This window comes from Diorhabda sublineata, chromosome 6 (assembly GCF_026230105.1).
Source record: "Diorhabda sublineata isolate icDioSubl1.1 chromosome 6, icDioSubl1.1, whole genome shotgun sequence".
Lineage (NCBI taxonomy): Eukaryota > Metazoa > Arthropoda > Insecta > Coleoptera > Chrysomelidae > Diorhabda > Diorhabda sublineata.
Window position 1 is genome coordinate 20,376,937 of NC_079479.1, and position 17,698 is coordinate 20,394,634.

General features: G+C 32.9%; 2 protein-coding genes across 4 annotated transcripts; both read right to left on the bottom strand.

Annotated features, from left to right (window-relative positions):
* Positions 1-5,648: 5,648 nt before the first annotated feature.
* Positions 5,649-10,844, bottom strand: LOC130446071 (uncharacterized). 3 transcript variants are annotated; one of them, XM_056782114.1, is made up of 4 exons: positions 9,295-10,844; positions 7,023-9,213; positions 6,806-6,964; positions 5,649-6,747 (listed from the first exon to the last, which is right to left on the bottom strand). In XM_056782114.1, the coding sequence occupies exons 1-2, from the start codon at positions 10,823-10,825 to the stop codon at positions 8,708-8,710; spliced, it is 2,037 nt and encodes a 678-aa protein (XP_056638092.1). In that variant the 5' UTR covers positions 10,826-10,844; the 3' UTR covers positions 5,649-6,747; positions 6,806-6,964; positions 7,023-8,707. The 3 variants fall into 3 exon arrangements, with proteins under 3 accessions (XP_056638092.1, XP_056638091.1, XP_056638090.1); XM_056782113.1 differs by having other exon boundaries at positions 5,649-5,850; positions 6,629-6,747; positions 7,023-10,844; XM_056782112.1 differs by having other exon boundaries at positions 7,023-10,844.
* Positions 5,864-6,493, bottom strand: LOC130445834 (uncharacterized). Its single transcript, XM_056781718.1, has one exon. The coding sequence runs from the start codon at positions 6,491-6,493 to the stop codon at positions 5,864-5,866; it is 630 nt and encodes a 209-aa protein (XP_056637696.1).
* Positions 10,845-17,698: the final 6,854 nt, after the last annotated feature.

Genomic DNA, 17,698 nt, shown 5'->3' on the forward strand with positions numbered 1-17,698 from the left:
TAGACCACCTAATTATAAAAGGAACCTCCAAATACAAAGTTTGTGTAGTTTGTAAATCAAGAACAATTTATTTATGCAAAAAGTTTAACGTTTCCCTACACCCGGAATGCTTTCTAAAGCATCATCAGCCATAAAATTACTACTAATTTTATTTATTTACTACTAATTTTAATTATATTTATGTCTACTCTACTAATTTTCCATTTTTTGAGTTTAAAATCTATAATCTATTATTGTAATTAGTTTTGATAGTTTTAATCTTGTGTTAAGTTAATTTAAACCGCTATTTATCAGTGTAAATTTGTTTTATTTGTTAATTTGTTTATTATATTTACCATTTCTAACTAAATATGAATTATAGAGGGAGTGATGAAAAAACAGCCCGTAAGTGCCCAGAAGCAACTTAAGTTGCATAGACGTAACTCGATATTGACCAACAAAAATTTTTTTTTTGTAATTTTTCTGTAAATATAGCATCTTTTTTATGAATAAAATGTAAAAAAAATTTTGAAAAAATATGAAAAAAGTTTTGGTCACTAATGGGTTAAATACATATATTGTCAATAAATGACTTAATGAGTCGACAATAATAGCCTTTCTTAGAAATGTTTTTTCTGTATTTTTTAATTCCAATTGAAAAAAAATTTATTTCCGCACCTTTCCGAGTTACATTTTTGATTTCATTATACAGGGTGTTTGGAGGGTGAGTGGCCATAGGAAAATGGTCGATAGGTGATGGTGTTGGCTACGTGTTGCGCCTAATTAAACATTTTGCCTTAAGTTTAATGAGTAATAATTTTTTTTCTATTTTTCTAGAAAATCTCCATTTTTTGTACAAAAACTATAATTATTTTTTTAATAACCGCTGAAATGTTAAAAAAATGATGTCATTTGTTAGTGTAGTCTTACCTTATTCAGATTTAAACATAATTTCATACAAACTATTCAAAAAGAAATAACAGTGAAGTATCAAACTTTCATAAATCGAAAAAAAATCATCCTTATGTCAACTCCATATGGTAATAATAAGAAAAAATACAGTGTATGGCATTTACAAATGTTTTTAAAAACTTCTTTAGTTAATATTCTTTCGAACGGTATGTAACATGTATCATAACCAACCAGGTAACTCAACAAAAACCGGTTTCAAAAACCGGTTTGTCGTCACGAATGCATTAAACGGGTGAAAACCTAAACTATTCAATTGAGCAGTTAAATTGTTTTGTCTCATTGTAACACAGCTAAAAGTATTGTGCTATCTCTTTTATTGGTTGACTATTATGCTCCCTTTGGCACTTGCGCACCCTGTCGGGTGTATTTAGTCGTTCTTTGCTACTACACGTGTTGTACTTCACAACTCCGCTCTGCGCATTATTTTTGTTTTCGTTTGTTGTTGTTAAGTTTTGTTGTTACTGTTATTTTTAATGGCTGCTTTTACTAACGAGGAATACGCTGATATGTTGATGGCTTACGGCAAAGCTGATGGAAATGGAAGAGAAGCAAAAAGAATTTATGAAGAGCGTTTTCCCAATAGACGTCAACCTAATCGTCATACTTTTGAAACGACATTTAGACGCTTAAGGGAAACTGGCAATCTAAATCGCCGTGAACCTGGAGTTGCCAGACAACGTAACGTTGCTGATTACGAACGCATTTTGGAAGCTTTTGATGAAGATCCCACAACAAGTATTCGCACTGTAGCTGCAACACTGAATCTAAGCGCATCGAAAGTGTGGTCTGTTCTTCGCGCTAATGGAAAGCATCCTTTTCATTACACTCCCGTGCAAGGTCTAGAAGAAAACGATTATCAAAGACGCGTCCAGTTTTGCCGTCTCTTGTTACACATGGATGTTGACCACCACGATTTAAAAAGTATCCTGTGGACGGATGAATCAAAGTTTTCAAGGGAAGGCATTGTAAACTTTCATAATTTGCATCATTGGGCCCCAAAGGATGAAAACCCTAAAAAGAAAAGAGCGGTGACACATCAAAAGAAGATTTCGGTTACCGTTTGGGCAGGACTAATTGGCAATACACTTATTAATCCACATTATCTACCAGACAATTTGAATGGCAATAATTATCTAGATTTTTTAATAAATGATTTTCCCGAACTCATGGATGGAGTTCCAAATGTTCAGAATCAAGAACCCATTATTTTTCAACAAGATAGCTGCCCAGCGCACTGGACATTAGCAGTCCGGAAACACCTTGACAATTCATTTCCCAACGCTTGGATTGGCAGAAATGGTCCCATCCCACGGCCTGCAAGGTCGCCGGATATAACGGTTGTGCTAAAGCTCTAGTGTATACGGAAACCATTGAAACAAGAGAGCAATTAATTGAAAAAATAGATAATGCATTTGTGATAATGAAACATGAAATCAGGTTAAGCCATACCACAACGGAAATTAGAAAGAGATGTTACGCATGTATCAGAAATAATGGACATCAATTTGAACAAGATTTGTAATAAATGATTTAAAAAAAAATATTTTTTTTTTAATTGCCCCAGAATAAAGTACATAGATAGTAATAGAAGACAAAAAAGTGCAACAGCTAAAACTATTGCACTTTTTCGTTGTGTCATCCAAAACAAAACTTTTTACCTGCTCAATTGAATAGTTTAGGTTTTCACCCTTTTAATGCATTCGTGACGACAAACCGGTTTTTGTTGAGTTACCAGGTTAGTTATGATACATGTTACATACCGTTCGAAAGAATATTAACTAGAGAAGTTTTTAAAAACATTTGTAAATGCCATACACTGTATTTTTTTATTATTATTACCATCTGAAGTTGACATAAGGATGATTTTTTTTCGATTTATGAAAGTTTGATACTTCACTATTATTTCTTTTTGAATAGTTTGTATGAAATTATGATTAAATCTGAATAAGGTAAGACTACACTAACAAATGACATCATTTTTTTAACATTTCAGCGGTTATTAAAAAAATAATTAAAGTTTTTATACAAAAAAATGGAGATTTTCTAGAAAAATAGAAAAAAAAATTATTACTCATTAAACTTGAGGCAAAATGTTTAAGTAGGCGCAACACGTAGCCAACACCATCACCTATCGACCATTTTCCTATGGCTACTCACTAGGGTGGCCCTTATTTTTGAAAGTCGGAAATGTTGACATGCTACCCCCTAAAATGGTTCTCCACTACGAAAAAATAATTCCTGAAAAATTTCATCCAAATTCATAAAGTTTAACACGTGCCGAAAATACTTGAAATGTTATTGTTCCGAGTACTCGGTCGCGTACCTATCAGTCACCGCGCGCTGCGCGGCACTATGCCGCGTTACGTGCCTTATATTTCAAAATCGGAGTAAATACGTACCACCTAAGATACGTAACTAATTAGCTGTCGTCTGTTCATGGTAAGAATATCGACGAGGTCCTTTCTTAATGTGAACAGGAACAGACTATACGAGTGATGCGAACGTTTCACGTAACACTCGTGAGTCGTGATAATAAAGACTTGTCCGAACTTGTTTGCGGGGCTGCGGCGCGTTATACAGTAAAATATTAATGAACAGCGGGCGTTCTCGTTCAGTTCTTCTTCGTTCATCGCTATGGCCACGTCGTCCAGTAAAAACACTCTGCGTAAAGATTCGAAAGTATTTTTAGTCGGTAATTATTCACCCCAGATTGTTGGGAACAAATTACCCTCGAAAAGAGATGTATTGAAAATGTTATTTTTTAATATGAGAGAGGTGCGTTTGAACTTGAACGAAGCTGCACGATTAGCGATTCGAGAAACGTTGGTATTCTGGGAGAAAGGAAGAATACGCGGCATTGGTGTGACGTCACAAACATTCTTTGTATCTAAACAAACCTGGTAGCCATACTATTTTCCATTTGTGTCTAGATTTTTGATTACTTAAGCGTTTTATAGGAGTTATTAAAAGGAAAAAAATTGTTAGAAAGTAAGTAATCGTATTCACTTGATAAAATAAAAATAGTTATAATAATTTAAATTGACAAAAAATACAGTATTTTCTCATTTTAAAAGCTATATTTTAGGTTATGCTCACTGGATTAATGTATACTATTGGAATAATATTGAAATATATGAAATTAAATAATACTGATTATTTGTTCTAGTGTCATCAACGCATGTTTTAACATTATCTGCAATAGCAACCTTTTTTAAGGACAATATCGCCCAACTACAAAGAGGTGAAAACTCTTATAGCAGTGGCAATGTGAAATAAATGATTTTTGATCCAGCTGTTTCCCCTGCCCTACTTCGAGGTGAAGTTACAGCCAGTATGAAGAATAGAACTTATAATGTTGAGGTGAGTTTTGAAGTCATATCAAAAAGATCGTTGTTATTTTGCATAATCATGTTATTTTTCAGGTTTCCATTGATTACGAGGATGGTATATTGGATGCCACCTGCTCCTGCCCCAGGGGACAAGCAGTATGCCATCACATGGCAGCTGTATGTTTTCATGCACACAACAACGTCAGTGTTACTGACAAAACCTGTGTGTGGAATCAGCGCCAACCTACTGGCGATCACAATTGACAAGCATAATAAAGAATATTGAAGATATTTTATATTCACTAGAGTATACACAGGCTACTGACAAAGAGACATTTTTAAAATCAAAATGCTCAGTAGATATCGATACTATAAATAAAGTTGAACAAATAACTAGAGGACAGTCAATTAATGAAAATTGGCTAGTTGCTAGAAAGTACAGAATAACTAGTAGTAAATTTGGCTGTATACTGTCAGCCTGCAGGAGGAACAAATTCTCAAAATCTTTATTTTCAAGCCTACTAGAAGGGTACGAGCTGGATGGTATACAAGCGATAAAGTGGGGAAAAGAACATGAAGTGACAGCAATTGCTGTATTTCAAAAAAATACCAGATTATCAGTGGATCCAGCCGGGTTTTTGCATGGACTATTGTCGATTTTTGGGTGCTAGTCCTGATGGGTTTGTTAGCGAAAGATGCTTAATTGAAGTAAAGTGTCCCTTCAAACACAGAAATGTTGGACAATTGAGACCAGTGTTAAAAGACAAAAACTACATAGTTTACTTTGAAGAAAACTTGATGATAATTAACGAGAATCATCACTATTATCACCAAATACAAGGTGCGTTACATATTGCTGAAAAGGATATGTTCTATTTAGTAATATGGGTACCAAGTGACTGTATCATTGTACGAATTGGTAGGAGTGAACAATGGACAAAAAATTTAAATATTTTAAAAACATTTTATATTTCAAAATTCATACCATTTATTTTATCGTAATAAAATATTAACAGAATTCTGAATTTTTATTCATTTCCTGCAAAGGGAATTAAATTGAGAGAAAGTTTTGAATTTAAATGATTAACAATAAGCTATTTAGAGTGTGAAAACTTCAAACACCACGTCACTTTTCAGAGTTTCTATCCATGGCTCTCAAATTTTAATTGCCCTTAAGGCATTTTGTTTACAAAAGTGTGACTACATATATTCTTCTCAATTAATATGAAAACACATATAAACTGTCTTAATTATGTAATCGTAGGCCAATGATTTACATTTGATAAAAAGGGGAAAATTAAGGTTCAGTAAAAAGAACTGTTTAATAAAACTAGCTATAATAACTTTATTTGTAAGTAAAACAACAGATTTAAAATAACAATGTATATATTACAGACAAGTTGATACAATGCAAAGATAAACATGTTTTACAAGTTAAATAGGTTCATAAGACTTAAAAACTATTTATACAAAATCTAACGATATGATCAATCTTTTGAATCCCTTCATAATAAAGTTGTCCAACTTCTTTAATTAAAGGATACTGCAAGTTTGTTAAAGCCCCTACTACCTGAAACACAGCATCAGCATGTGGTAACAAAGAATGTGGAATTAAATTTAATATATTGAACACCTTCAGTTTGATGAACTTGTTCTGTAGTGAATTGAGGAGTTGTAAGAAATGGGGGAATGTTAATATGAACTCCGGGAGGCATTAAATCTTTAATTAGGAATCCTTTATCTGCCAATACCAAGTCTCCAGGTTTAAGTTGATTTAAGATTCCGCAATCTTTGACAATTTTTTTGTCTGATGTTGAACCTGGATATAAACATGATAAAAATGTAACTACACCATTTGGTGCAACACCTACTAATCCTTTGCATGTATTTCTATGCTTATATGAGCTGTACGTCAACTTCTGGGAAGACATACTTTGGCGATTTATACAAGTATAAACTTCCGTACAATCTATTATAATTCTACAATTTGTGAAACTACTAAAACAGTTTGGTAAGCACAACTGATTTTTACTTCTATCTGGTATTTCAGACATGAATTGTTTGAATAAAATTTCATGCAAGGCATGCACCCATGTTGTTACAACATTTGAGACTGTGCCTTGTGAAACATTAAACCTTACTGCTAAATCTTGATGTGGAAAATTTTGTTTCAATTTCATCAAAGTCATGAGCAGCTGATCAATTTTTCTCATTTTTTCTACCTTCCATTTAAAATAATATCTTATTTCATTTTTTTCCAACAAATGATACAGAGCCATGAATACATCTGTTATTATCACTCCTAATATGATCAAAGGAGAATGTTTCTGATAAGTGAGAGAGACTACCTGTAGCTTTTTCTAGACTTTGTCGTAAGAAATAGTTTTCTGCTTCTGTCATAACATGGTTGCTTTGAGAGAAGTCGTCTGTTTCTTTTGACGTAGATGCTTGTGGTTCAATTTGCAATCTGCAAATGGATAAAACAATAAATAGAAATGAAAAAATCACTAAAGGTATCTACTTACTCCAACCCATCTTTAAGTGGTCTTTTCTTTTTCTGGGGATATTGGTCGTGAAACATTTTTCCTTCATTGTGTAAAAAAATGGTTGGCCCATTTAATTTTTTTCCATCTACAAAATGACAACTACACAAAAAAGCTCCTGGACCTGGTTCTGTTGTTCTTCTACAAATATTGTGAAAAAATAAAATTTTAAACAGTTATAAAATTCATCATTATATACCTTGTTAGCTTTATCAATTTGCTTCTTACTTTTGGATCCTTTGGAAATCTATAAAACTTACAACGCTCTCTGACATTGTAATGCTTACAGCCAGGTGCCCAGCACTAGCTCCGTGGATTTAGCAACCATAAGTTAAAAATATAGCAACAAAAAATACTAGCCTCAAGGGTTTTCAATGCTCTTCACGAATATCATTGTAAAAAATTTTCTCTCCCTTTTGTTCATGAAAAATTAAATAAAAGTAGTTGCTGGCAGCAGTGTATATTGTGAAATATTTACATAAATCTGTCTACGCTAGCAAACCACTATATTCACATAGTGAGTGACATGCAGTGAGAAATAATTAATGATGAAATAAGAATTCAAGGTACACTTCTTACATTAGTTGCATTTTTGACTAAGATTTCTTTATTATTGTAGACAGTTCAGCATTACATCTAACATGCCAAAGATACCAGTATATGAGATCATTTCAATCTCTTCGTTCTCTTTTTGTCCATTAACTGAGAATAAGTGTAATGAAAGTGATACATTTTTAGTAATACTTTAATGTGTTACATTCAGCAATCTTAATTTGTTCTTGATTATGGCTGCTAATATGAATTATAATAGAAGACAGGGAATAGCTTGGCAAAATGACTTATACTCAAGTTTGCTTCAAGCTATTATCAAAGAAAATGTTGCTTTAGATGAAAATACGCATCAAACTATTACTGATCAGCAGTTGCTTAACTTGAGTAAAGCTGTGCAAATGTTGTTTGCAGGTGATGGAGTGTTGTCGATACTGAAGATTGAACTACTTAGATTAAGCAAACAAGTCAAAATTAAAGTTGTAAATATTATTCGCCAGGAAGATTTTTTAAATTAAGTATAATATTGTGATTTTGAAACTTATGATACAAGCTAGTTATATCTTACATACAATAACAGACTAATATTTATTATTTTTTTAGGTGACACGTTACTTTTTTTACTCAAATTGTTGTAAGATTTCCAATAATCTGTCAAAGTTCTGCTGTAAGCAATGTAATGGTAGAGCTTGGGCTTTTTAAACGGAAGTATTGCGCGTACCAAACCAACTAACATATAATTGTGTTCAAGAGACAGTATTTTTGGCAGTTTTGTAATATCAAAATCCTTTTTTTGAGCCGATAAATCAATCGCTAAGTAGTGGTGAAATTTTACGTTGGTTGTCATACACCTCTGACACTTAGGACAAATTGATGTAGTATTAGGCTGTTTGATATGATTTTGTAAATCACATATGTTCAGATCTTGCGAAGTAATCTTCTTTACGTGGTGATTTGTGTCAATATTTAATCTACAATATTGACAACGAGATGTTTCGGTAAAGCTGTACAGGATTCCCATCAATTCTTGAAATAGGGTGGTAATCGCTGTACGAAGAGTTATAAAATTATGACGGTTAATTAATCCGTGTTGCAATAATAACCTGCATCTGTTTTCATATAACATGCGTTGGTTATTTTTCTCTGCATACTCCAGAATCATTTTCAAAAAGTTGTTACCATCCACATTCACAAACTCTTGGCAATTTTGTTTAAAGGTATCACTATACCTGATTGCTCTTGTCAAAACTTCGATAATGCTATCAAAAGGACTTGTATTTTCATAAACGTATCTTTTTCTTTTGTAAATGAACACTCTGCACTACCCATTTTCGATCAAAATGCTCTTGTACATTTGTTTACGTTGTTTCTTGTAATACTCTCTAACTTCTCTGAATGGTCTATAGTACTTGGATGTTTTTTTTTGTTTTTGAGTTCTGACTTCTTATTTGCTCTCATAGTTTCTGCCAACCCAGTTTTTATTTTTACAATTTGTGTAGATGTTGAGATGGGCAATATACTATTAGCAATAGTCGAATCCAATGTCTTCGATTCACTTCCGTTATCAAAACAAGTAGGCGTTGATATGAGCGTTATATTTTGGGCAGTCGTAGAATGGATTTTTCTCGCTTCTCTGCCATCACTAATGTAAGTGGAGCTCGAAAAGGATATTGTACTTTCAGGACTCTTGAATGTGATTGCGTGCACTTCACTATTTATATTATCATTGCTGATTTGCAAAATATTTTCACTGGTATGATCAAAGCTCGCAGTCGTACAAATCGTAAAGTAATCGTGATCATCGTTAATAATCTTTAAGCAAGATTCCAAACTTTCATAATCTGTAATTAAAAAAATTAAGTATATATTAAATACAAATCGCAAATATATATAATTTTGTAATTGTTTATAGATATGCTTACTGTAAAACTTATCAGTTTCGGTAGTATTTTGGAAAATGCCTTGATCTTCACAATTTTCGAGAAACTGATTCGTTTCAGAAGCTTCGTAGGATAAATCCATTGTAGTCAAATCATTTCGTGATTTTTTCTGCACGTCGGCTTTGCCACCCCAGTTTTCTACAGGTTCCTTTGATTTTTCCAACTTTTGTAGCTTTGGTTGCTTATCTTGAGGAACTGTGTCGTCGACTTTCCTTTTTTTAAGAGTACTAATCGTTTCTGAAGTCTTCAGTAGTTTCTCTTGTATTAATTTTGAATGTGAAATTACAAAGTCATCAACCTTGAATCCAGATATTCTGTGATCTAATACATTAGGCACTTGAGAATCGACACTGTGCGTCACATTAGTAGGATTAGAACTGAGTGATCGGTTAGAATTTACACAATCGCTAAAACAGTCGTCATTGCTTAATAATTCATTGTATTCTTTCGAAGTTTTTAACTGAGTAAAGCTGTCAACTGATTCAGGCTTGGAATAAATATTCGTCCAGAAAGGAAAGTAACTTAAAAAGTTTGTAAAAGCGACTATTCGTTTTTCTCCGATGTGACATGTGTTTGATCTGAATCTTAAATCACCTGTATAAGGAGTGCAGTGTTCTTTGGCTTTGGATTCGATTTCTTTAATATAGTTATAAGTTGAAGTGCTGCTACTAGCGTCGATAACATCATTCATGTTAAAACCTGCATTGCTTTTATAATTTTTTATGCTATTAAATTCCTCAAAAAGGGTATTAATCTTTGGGTTCATTTGAAACTTGATATCCAAAATTTTTCGCTCATCGATCAAGTACTTATTACGACGATTGCTCAGCATAAAAACGTATAACTTTTGCACTTCCGAATTGAAAGTTTTTAAGTCATCTGAGAGACTCAAGTGAAACATGAATTTAGCATAAAATTTTTGTATAACGACGTCTTTATCCAATTTTTCTATATACAACAATATTGGTAGGATATCAAATCGTAGAAAACAAAGTCCTGTAAGGCAGTAGCCTATACCTTCATTTTTCCTGAGTAAATGATACATATAATGATCTAAGGAGCACCGGTTAAAAGCTTTAGTAGCACCTTCTATCACAGGCTTATAAGGTGGTATCAAGACTGAACTTGGTCTAGGTATTTCTAATCGTAACCATTCTTTTATGCTGTATTCAATAAAATATTTATCTGTTTTTTCAGACACTACTTGGAATAAAGGAATACAATCACCATCAAGAGGGAATACCAGAGAATATAAAATAATATCTCCAGTTTCATGATTACACATTTTCACGTTTTCCATGTAACCTTTACTCACTGTTAAAACTAGAGGGTTGTCCAATTTTGTAAAAATTTCTTTCCATGTTTGTTTTTGTAAAGGTGAGCAATAAATTATGTGAAATTTACGAGCACATGTTTCAACGATAAATCCTCCAAATTCCACACTAGATAATAAAGAAAGCAAATCATCCAACATGTTCTTATCTTCAGCAGATTCTGTTTTTTTTTTCAACATCTTGTCTCGATGTTGAAGGAATTTGATGATTTGTGTTTTTGAAGAAGTAATCTTTTAGTTTTAGTAATAAACCTGGTCTACTTTTTTGCACATTCAAATATAATGTTTTTATTGTTATTGTAAATTTTTCTTTACTTTTTATGTCACTCCACACCTCATTTGTTTCGGGCTTCAACAATTGATTAGAATCAAAGATCTCATATTTGATTAAAGCCTCATATAAATCTAGTGTTGATACTGTCGTAGGTCGACCTACTCTCCTATTTTCTTGATTCATAATTGTGACAGAACTTTAATTCTGAAATAAAAAATAACAAATGTTTATAATTATAATCACCACATCAATTACATCCAACCTGATTAGAGATCCTTACGTGGATTTAATACTTTTGAATAAAGTTCTTTATTTACATCTTACTGATAGTAACACGATACTCCCATAGTACAAGTGCAATGCATGTTTCTTTCATATTCTTTATATTAGAAGATGTGAATGCATACATTATAACCTATTCGTAAAAACGTTAAATAAAAAATCCGTGAATTTCCCACTGAGTTAACGTATAGGACTCGTTCAGCTTATAATATACACTTACAAAACTATAAAAACATTTTTCAAATAATCAAATCGACAGTTGAAAAACGAAATCGCTTAAATTTTGTCCTTCTCCAAGAGTGGACAAGTATATATGCAAGATCCGCGTTTTTCTGTAAACGCAGATCAAAAATACTCGATCATGTTTCAACCTGCAACGTGACCGGAATCTCGAATTGTTCGATGACTTCTGCTAGCTTCGACCGTTGCACGCAAGATCTGCACAGATAGTGGTACATACTGAAATATTGTTTGGCATTACAAAATTCTAATTCTGGATATTTTAAAATTTACTTAAGTGACTATATCTACCTGTGCATCATTCAAGAAGAACTGTTTATAACTGTATTCGAATCATGATTCTAAAATTCAGCACTACATATAAATAAGAGGTTAATTGAAAACATGGTAAAGTAGTCTGCAGGTTTTTCAATTATAAAATGTTATTTTATGTTTTTCAAAACATTTGTGTCCGTCTGTGAAATTTAATTTAGATATCGGAGAGTTAAACTATTTACAGTTGAAATATTAGTTTAAATAAAGTAAAAGACATTAAAACTAACAACACTCAATCGAGTACAGAAAATTTGTCTGCCTTCCGAAACAAACGAATCTAAAAATTGAAAGTTGAAATGGTTCATAATTTTACAAAAACAATTTTAGTAGATAGCCAAAGATTTGAGTGTTACATGCATATCATTTTTGTATCATACTGTTCTAGAGAAAGTTCGAGATTTTATGCAGCTGTACCAGCTCTCACACCCATACACCGCATGAACACCACTGTTTGAAATAAATCTGCACTTCTGTGATTGATGTATTGTGTGAAAAAACATGTGAGATTATTTTAATTTTCGTGGTTGATTGTAAAATTATTAACGTGAATTATTTACAGGAGTAGTCAGATGCTACTGTTGGCTGCAAGGATATGTAAAAGCTCTTTGGATTCAATCATGGGAAAAATACCAACTATACCTAGGAATACTAAGCTCGAGGTTTTAAAGAATTTGAATATTTTTAATAATGATGGCTCTTTGAGAAAAGAAGCACATCCAATTTGGAAAGAAGCGGAAGCTAAGTTGAAACCACTCCAAAAAAAATCAATATATCTAGACGTATTCCATAATAGGAATAAAATCAAAGATAATCTCTTTAAACACTTCAGCAAAAAAAATACTTGTCAAATTAAAACTAGGGCATCGAAAAAATCTACATTCACGTCTACCGATAAAAGTAAAGATAATAAAGAGGTTTGCGGAGGCAGAGTATGTTTTGTAGACGATAAGAATGAAAATGAAATGACGAAGCTGAATGCCCTTATTAATCTGCATCAATCTTTGAAAGCTTCGGAATCTGACATCTCTTGTGATGCAAATCTAACTGATATAAAAGAGTTGGATGACAAATCTACAGATGAATTTATTCTGCAAACTATTGTTAAGAATCCAAATCCACAAAATTTTCAACCTCTTCAGTTTACTATCACACTCGACGATAGTGATTGGAGACTGATAAAACCAGTTAATGGCCAATTACCTAAATTTGAATGGACGTCAGTTATTGCTGGAAACATCTACGATAATACCAAAATAAAATGTGCTTATATTTTTAAAGTTGGTAAGGTTTACAGAACTATGCCAGACAAATATATTGATTTTCACGCTTACTGCAAGCAAGATGATTGTCAAACGTATATGTACGGTGTGTGTAAACAAAAGCCAGCTAAAGATGAAGATGGCATCCAGTTTGAAATTTCTACATACGATACTACAGCTTTGTTGCATCATAGCAAAAGACCCTTCATTAGTACACGTAGAAGAAAGGCTGGTGAAAAATTGGTCTATATGAGAGCTAAACATTTCAAGGATGAAATGGTAAATGATATGATGAGTTTTTCTGATAAAGAAGAGCGCCCGTATATACCTACAGCTGCTAATTTGAGAACTGTCAAAGCTGAAGGATTACGAAACTATTTACGTATTTCTGGGTCGACAGACCCGATCAAATGCCTCATATACATGATGGATGAATTCCAATTCATAAAGGAAGTCTACCCAAAACCATTTAGAGCTTCTTACTGGTTTGACAATCAGATTACTTTATGGAATGAGCTTGCACCACTGGATCTAGATATAAAACTTGATGCTACCGGTAGTTTGGTTAAAAAAGTTACCATCAATGAAGAGTCTAATGCTTACGTATATTTATATCAACTGATGACAACTGTGGACGGATGTTACGCCCCGTTACTTCAAATGATTAGCTCAAGGCACGATGCTAATGTTATTAATCAATGGTTGAATGAATGGAAAAGCCGCGTGGCATTTTTACCCAGAGGATGTGTATGCGATGACGGATTAGCGTTATTGTATGCATTGTGTGAAACTCTGAATGATTGCACATACAAGTACTACTTATCAGCAAGTTTACTGATTTTGCAAGGTGAAAAAGACATTCCACCTTTGAAGTGTCACATAGGTTTAGACAGAGCGCATGTTATAAAAACACCGACAACTTGGAACGCTGTTAAGGAGAAGAACGATAAGACTTTCACCGACTTCATGACTAGATCAGTAGCACTGGCTTCTATATGTGAAACATTACAAGATGTAAGAGAAGTATTATTAGGAACTTTTATTGTTTGCGAAAGCAAAACGATGGAAGACAAATCAATCTGTGATGAAAAATATGAATGGTTCATGAACAAGTTTGAAACCTTTGGCACAGGGTCGAAAAAAGATGCACACGATGAAGAGAAAGAAGAAGAAGAGAAAAAAAGAAGATGAAAAGAAAAATGAAGATATTCCAATAGAGCTGTGCAATTCTGATGTTCAAATAAAATTACACATGGATAGCAACATCGTTAAAGATTACGTAAAATCTATATATGATGAGGCTCTTCGGTTGGTCAAGTTAGATGAAACAGAAGTTACTGATCAAAACAAGAATGATTTCTGCTGCCCAGAAGTGATAAATAATCTCTTTTTTTTGTACAGCCAGTTTCCGGCGTGGACAAACGTGATGCGAACATATTTTGGAAGTTCGGATAAGGTTGCTACATCAGCAGATGTTGAAGCATATTTTAAGGATTTGCGCAACACGTACAACCTTAAAAGTATTCTTGCAGCTCACACATTCGTCATGTATCACGGCCGCATTATTGATGCTCAAATTAAATTAGCTAGGTGTAAGCTAATGGAGATTTTAAATCAAGCAGACAAGAAGATTGAACAAGAAGTTTCGAAGCTGAATTCCGAGATTTCTTTGCTAGTTTAAGATATTGAACAGGCTACAAGCAATAACATGTGTGAAGAAAACATGCCTAAAGAAGGCATGAAAAAAACCATCTCAATTAAAGTGAATAACGCACAAACACATAGTGAAATACAAGAAGCAAGTGCTGATAGTAAGTTTGAAGAGCTAACAGAACAAAAAATGTCAACAAAAGTACACAGCGCAGAAGCAGATAAGCAAGTAAATAAGGCTGCATTGAAAAACGATTTAAAAGATAAACGCACTATTTTCAATCTTAACCGTAGCACAAATGAAGGCAAGTTTCATGCTTATTTGAGAAATGGACATCTCGACGACCCTGTGCTAATAAATAATCGTGAAGTGATATTTGGAAATACTTGTGGTTATGATAGCGCTATTTCAATACTCATTTTTGCTTATGAAAACAATCCTCTTTTCAAAGATTTCCTTGATGACAAAATAAAAGATAACGGATTATTGCTGCATTGCTGGTTACTCAAATAGATCGATGAACATGCAGCAATTCTATGAAAATCGAGGTCTACTTCTTTTACATTTTCAGAAGGACAAAGCGCTATCTTACTACAATTGCGAAAGCTCCGTGAATACACTTTCATCAGCATTATTGCGAAACCAATTTTCATGCGGTGAAATTGTTCGGTGTAATGTTTGCAACCACAGAAGATTGGACAAATTTCGCATTTTAGTTGTTAATGATGCGCACGCAACAAAAACAAAGATGTGGTACAGATAACATTATACATAGATGCATAATGGATCTTTTCAATGGAGAAGCTTTGAATTGTAAGGGTTGCCGTCGTAACGAACAAACTGCTTTCGGCATACCCACTTTAGATTTTTTTTTAGCAATCGATATTAGTAAAGTTTTTGAGGATTACAATCTGTCAACTAGGCATGTACCTGTTCAGTTACTAATACAGGAAGTTAAACTCATATTGGCTGGGTTTTTCGTGCTTAAACCTGCAGTTAGAGGCGGTATAGCGCATTATATTGCTTATTGTTACGATCGAGGCACAGGCGTTTATGAAGTCATAGACGATACAAAGCTGGAATCGTCATTTATAAAAACATTGCCAGATGACTTAAAAATATGTGCAATGATTTATGTGATTTCGGAAAATTAAATTTCGTACAGAAATATCTTGCTAGAGACTCTGTAAGTTGTAAATTGCAAGTTCTTGTCGACGAATGCAATTAATCTTGAATGATTTCAATAAGTAGATAAAAACTATTTGGACAACAATTAGCGCTGCTTTTCACTTAATTCGAGAAATTAAACTTATGGGTTTCACAATATAGAATTTTTTGAAACTATTCAAATCTCACATGTCGGTATAATTCGAAGAATGCGATTGTAAAATTTATTATAAATCTTCATGCATATATTACGTTAAGGACGTTCAACTGAAGCAGATATTTTTTTATTGCTTCTATGAACAAACGTGTATAAGCATACTGGTCGCTAAAATTTTTGTACTATAAATGTTCAAGCGTGTACATTCAATATATATGATAAGATTTCGTGGTTTGAGGAATAAATTGCAATTCCTTTGTGAACATATACTTTGTGATCAGATAACAAATCAAAAACTTCAGAAAAAGGTAATTCATAGAAATCCAAATTACAGAAATTTACTTTTTTTCAATTACAGTTGAATTATACAAGTTTCTTGGTTTGCATCTTTAAACTCTTGTGATCCTGAAACAAAATCTCATTTCAATATAAATTCTTTTATCAACGACATTCTACATTGAAATATGTTCATTGACTTACTTGAGAATTGTCAAATCCACTTTGTATCAATAATTGAGCTATGCTGACTTTGTTGAATGAATTAAATCTCATTTTGAAAAATTTCTACTTCCCAATTCATAAAATGCTGTTGGATATTGACTTTCAAAGAATACGGTAATCTCAAAAAATAATGTGATATGTGATCTTTTCTCCTTGCCTCTAGATTTGCATCAGTCTGATTGGCCAATAGCATTGACAGGTTTTGAGCAGATAAAAAAATTCTTTTTTTTTTTTTCGGTGTGCTTACGAATACTGTTTTGAGTTCAGCTGTTTTTGGAATGCTGAGCAACTGTAACTTCCAGCAATTGAAGGCACTACAATACGTATTCAAATAGTTGCATTTAAAATCAAATTCATATAAAAATATAATTCAAAACATACCTTTCGGCCTTTCAATTGCATAGTTTTGGAAGTCAACAAACAGCAAGTCACCATTTGGTGGCCCTTGATATCTATTCAAATTATGAGGATAAATCTCTCAAAGAGGATGTATGTTCCTCTGCCTTACTGTAAAGCTCTCATAGCGAGTGCCACTTGTTACTTTTTTTTCACAACTTGTATAATTTTTGATGAAAATACTACAAGTTTAATTAATATTTCACAAAACACCACTACCTCGTCTCCAAGAAAATTTCATCATTATGTTTGTAACAAGCTTTTGTTTACATTCACATCAGCAGCATCAACTATATGATATGAATTCGCGCAGAGCCGCCAACCTCAAAACGAGTATATTGTACACTGGCCGGATATTTAATAAGCGCATGCGCGCAAACCTATGTTCGGTCATACATCTATTAGCACGTAAAAATTGATTATTTATTCTTAGCGCTAGGATTAATGCTATTCGAAAAAGAAAAATACCAATCGAAAGAGAAAATTACGAGCATTCGATTGGTCTACGAAAAGTAATAAAAACTCCACTCCTTGTTTAAAAAAAAATTGATTCCACACTGCTGCCAGCAACTACTATGTTATTTAATTTTTCATGAACAAAAGGGAGAGAAAATTTTTTACACTGATATTCGTAAAGAGCATTGAAAACCCTTGAGGCTAGTATTTTTTGTTGCTATATTTTTAACTTATGGTTGCTAAATCCACGGAGCCCCCAACACTGCACCATTATTATTTAGATGAAAAACGCTAAAATTAGATATAAAACATGAGAAAAGAATTAGAACAATTGTTATTTTTGTAAACGAAACTA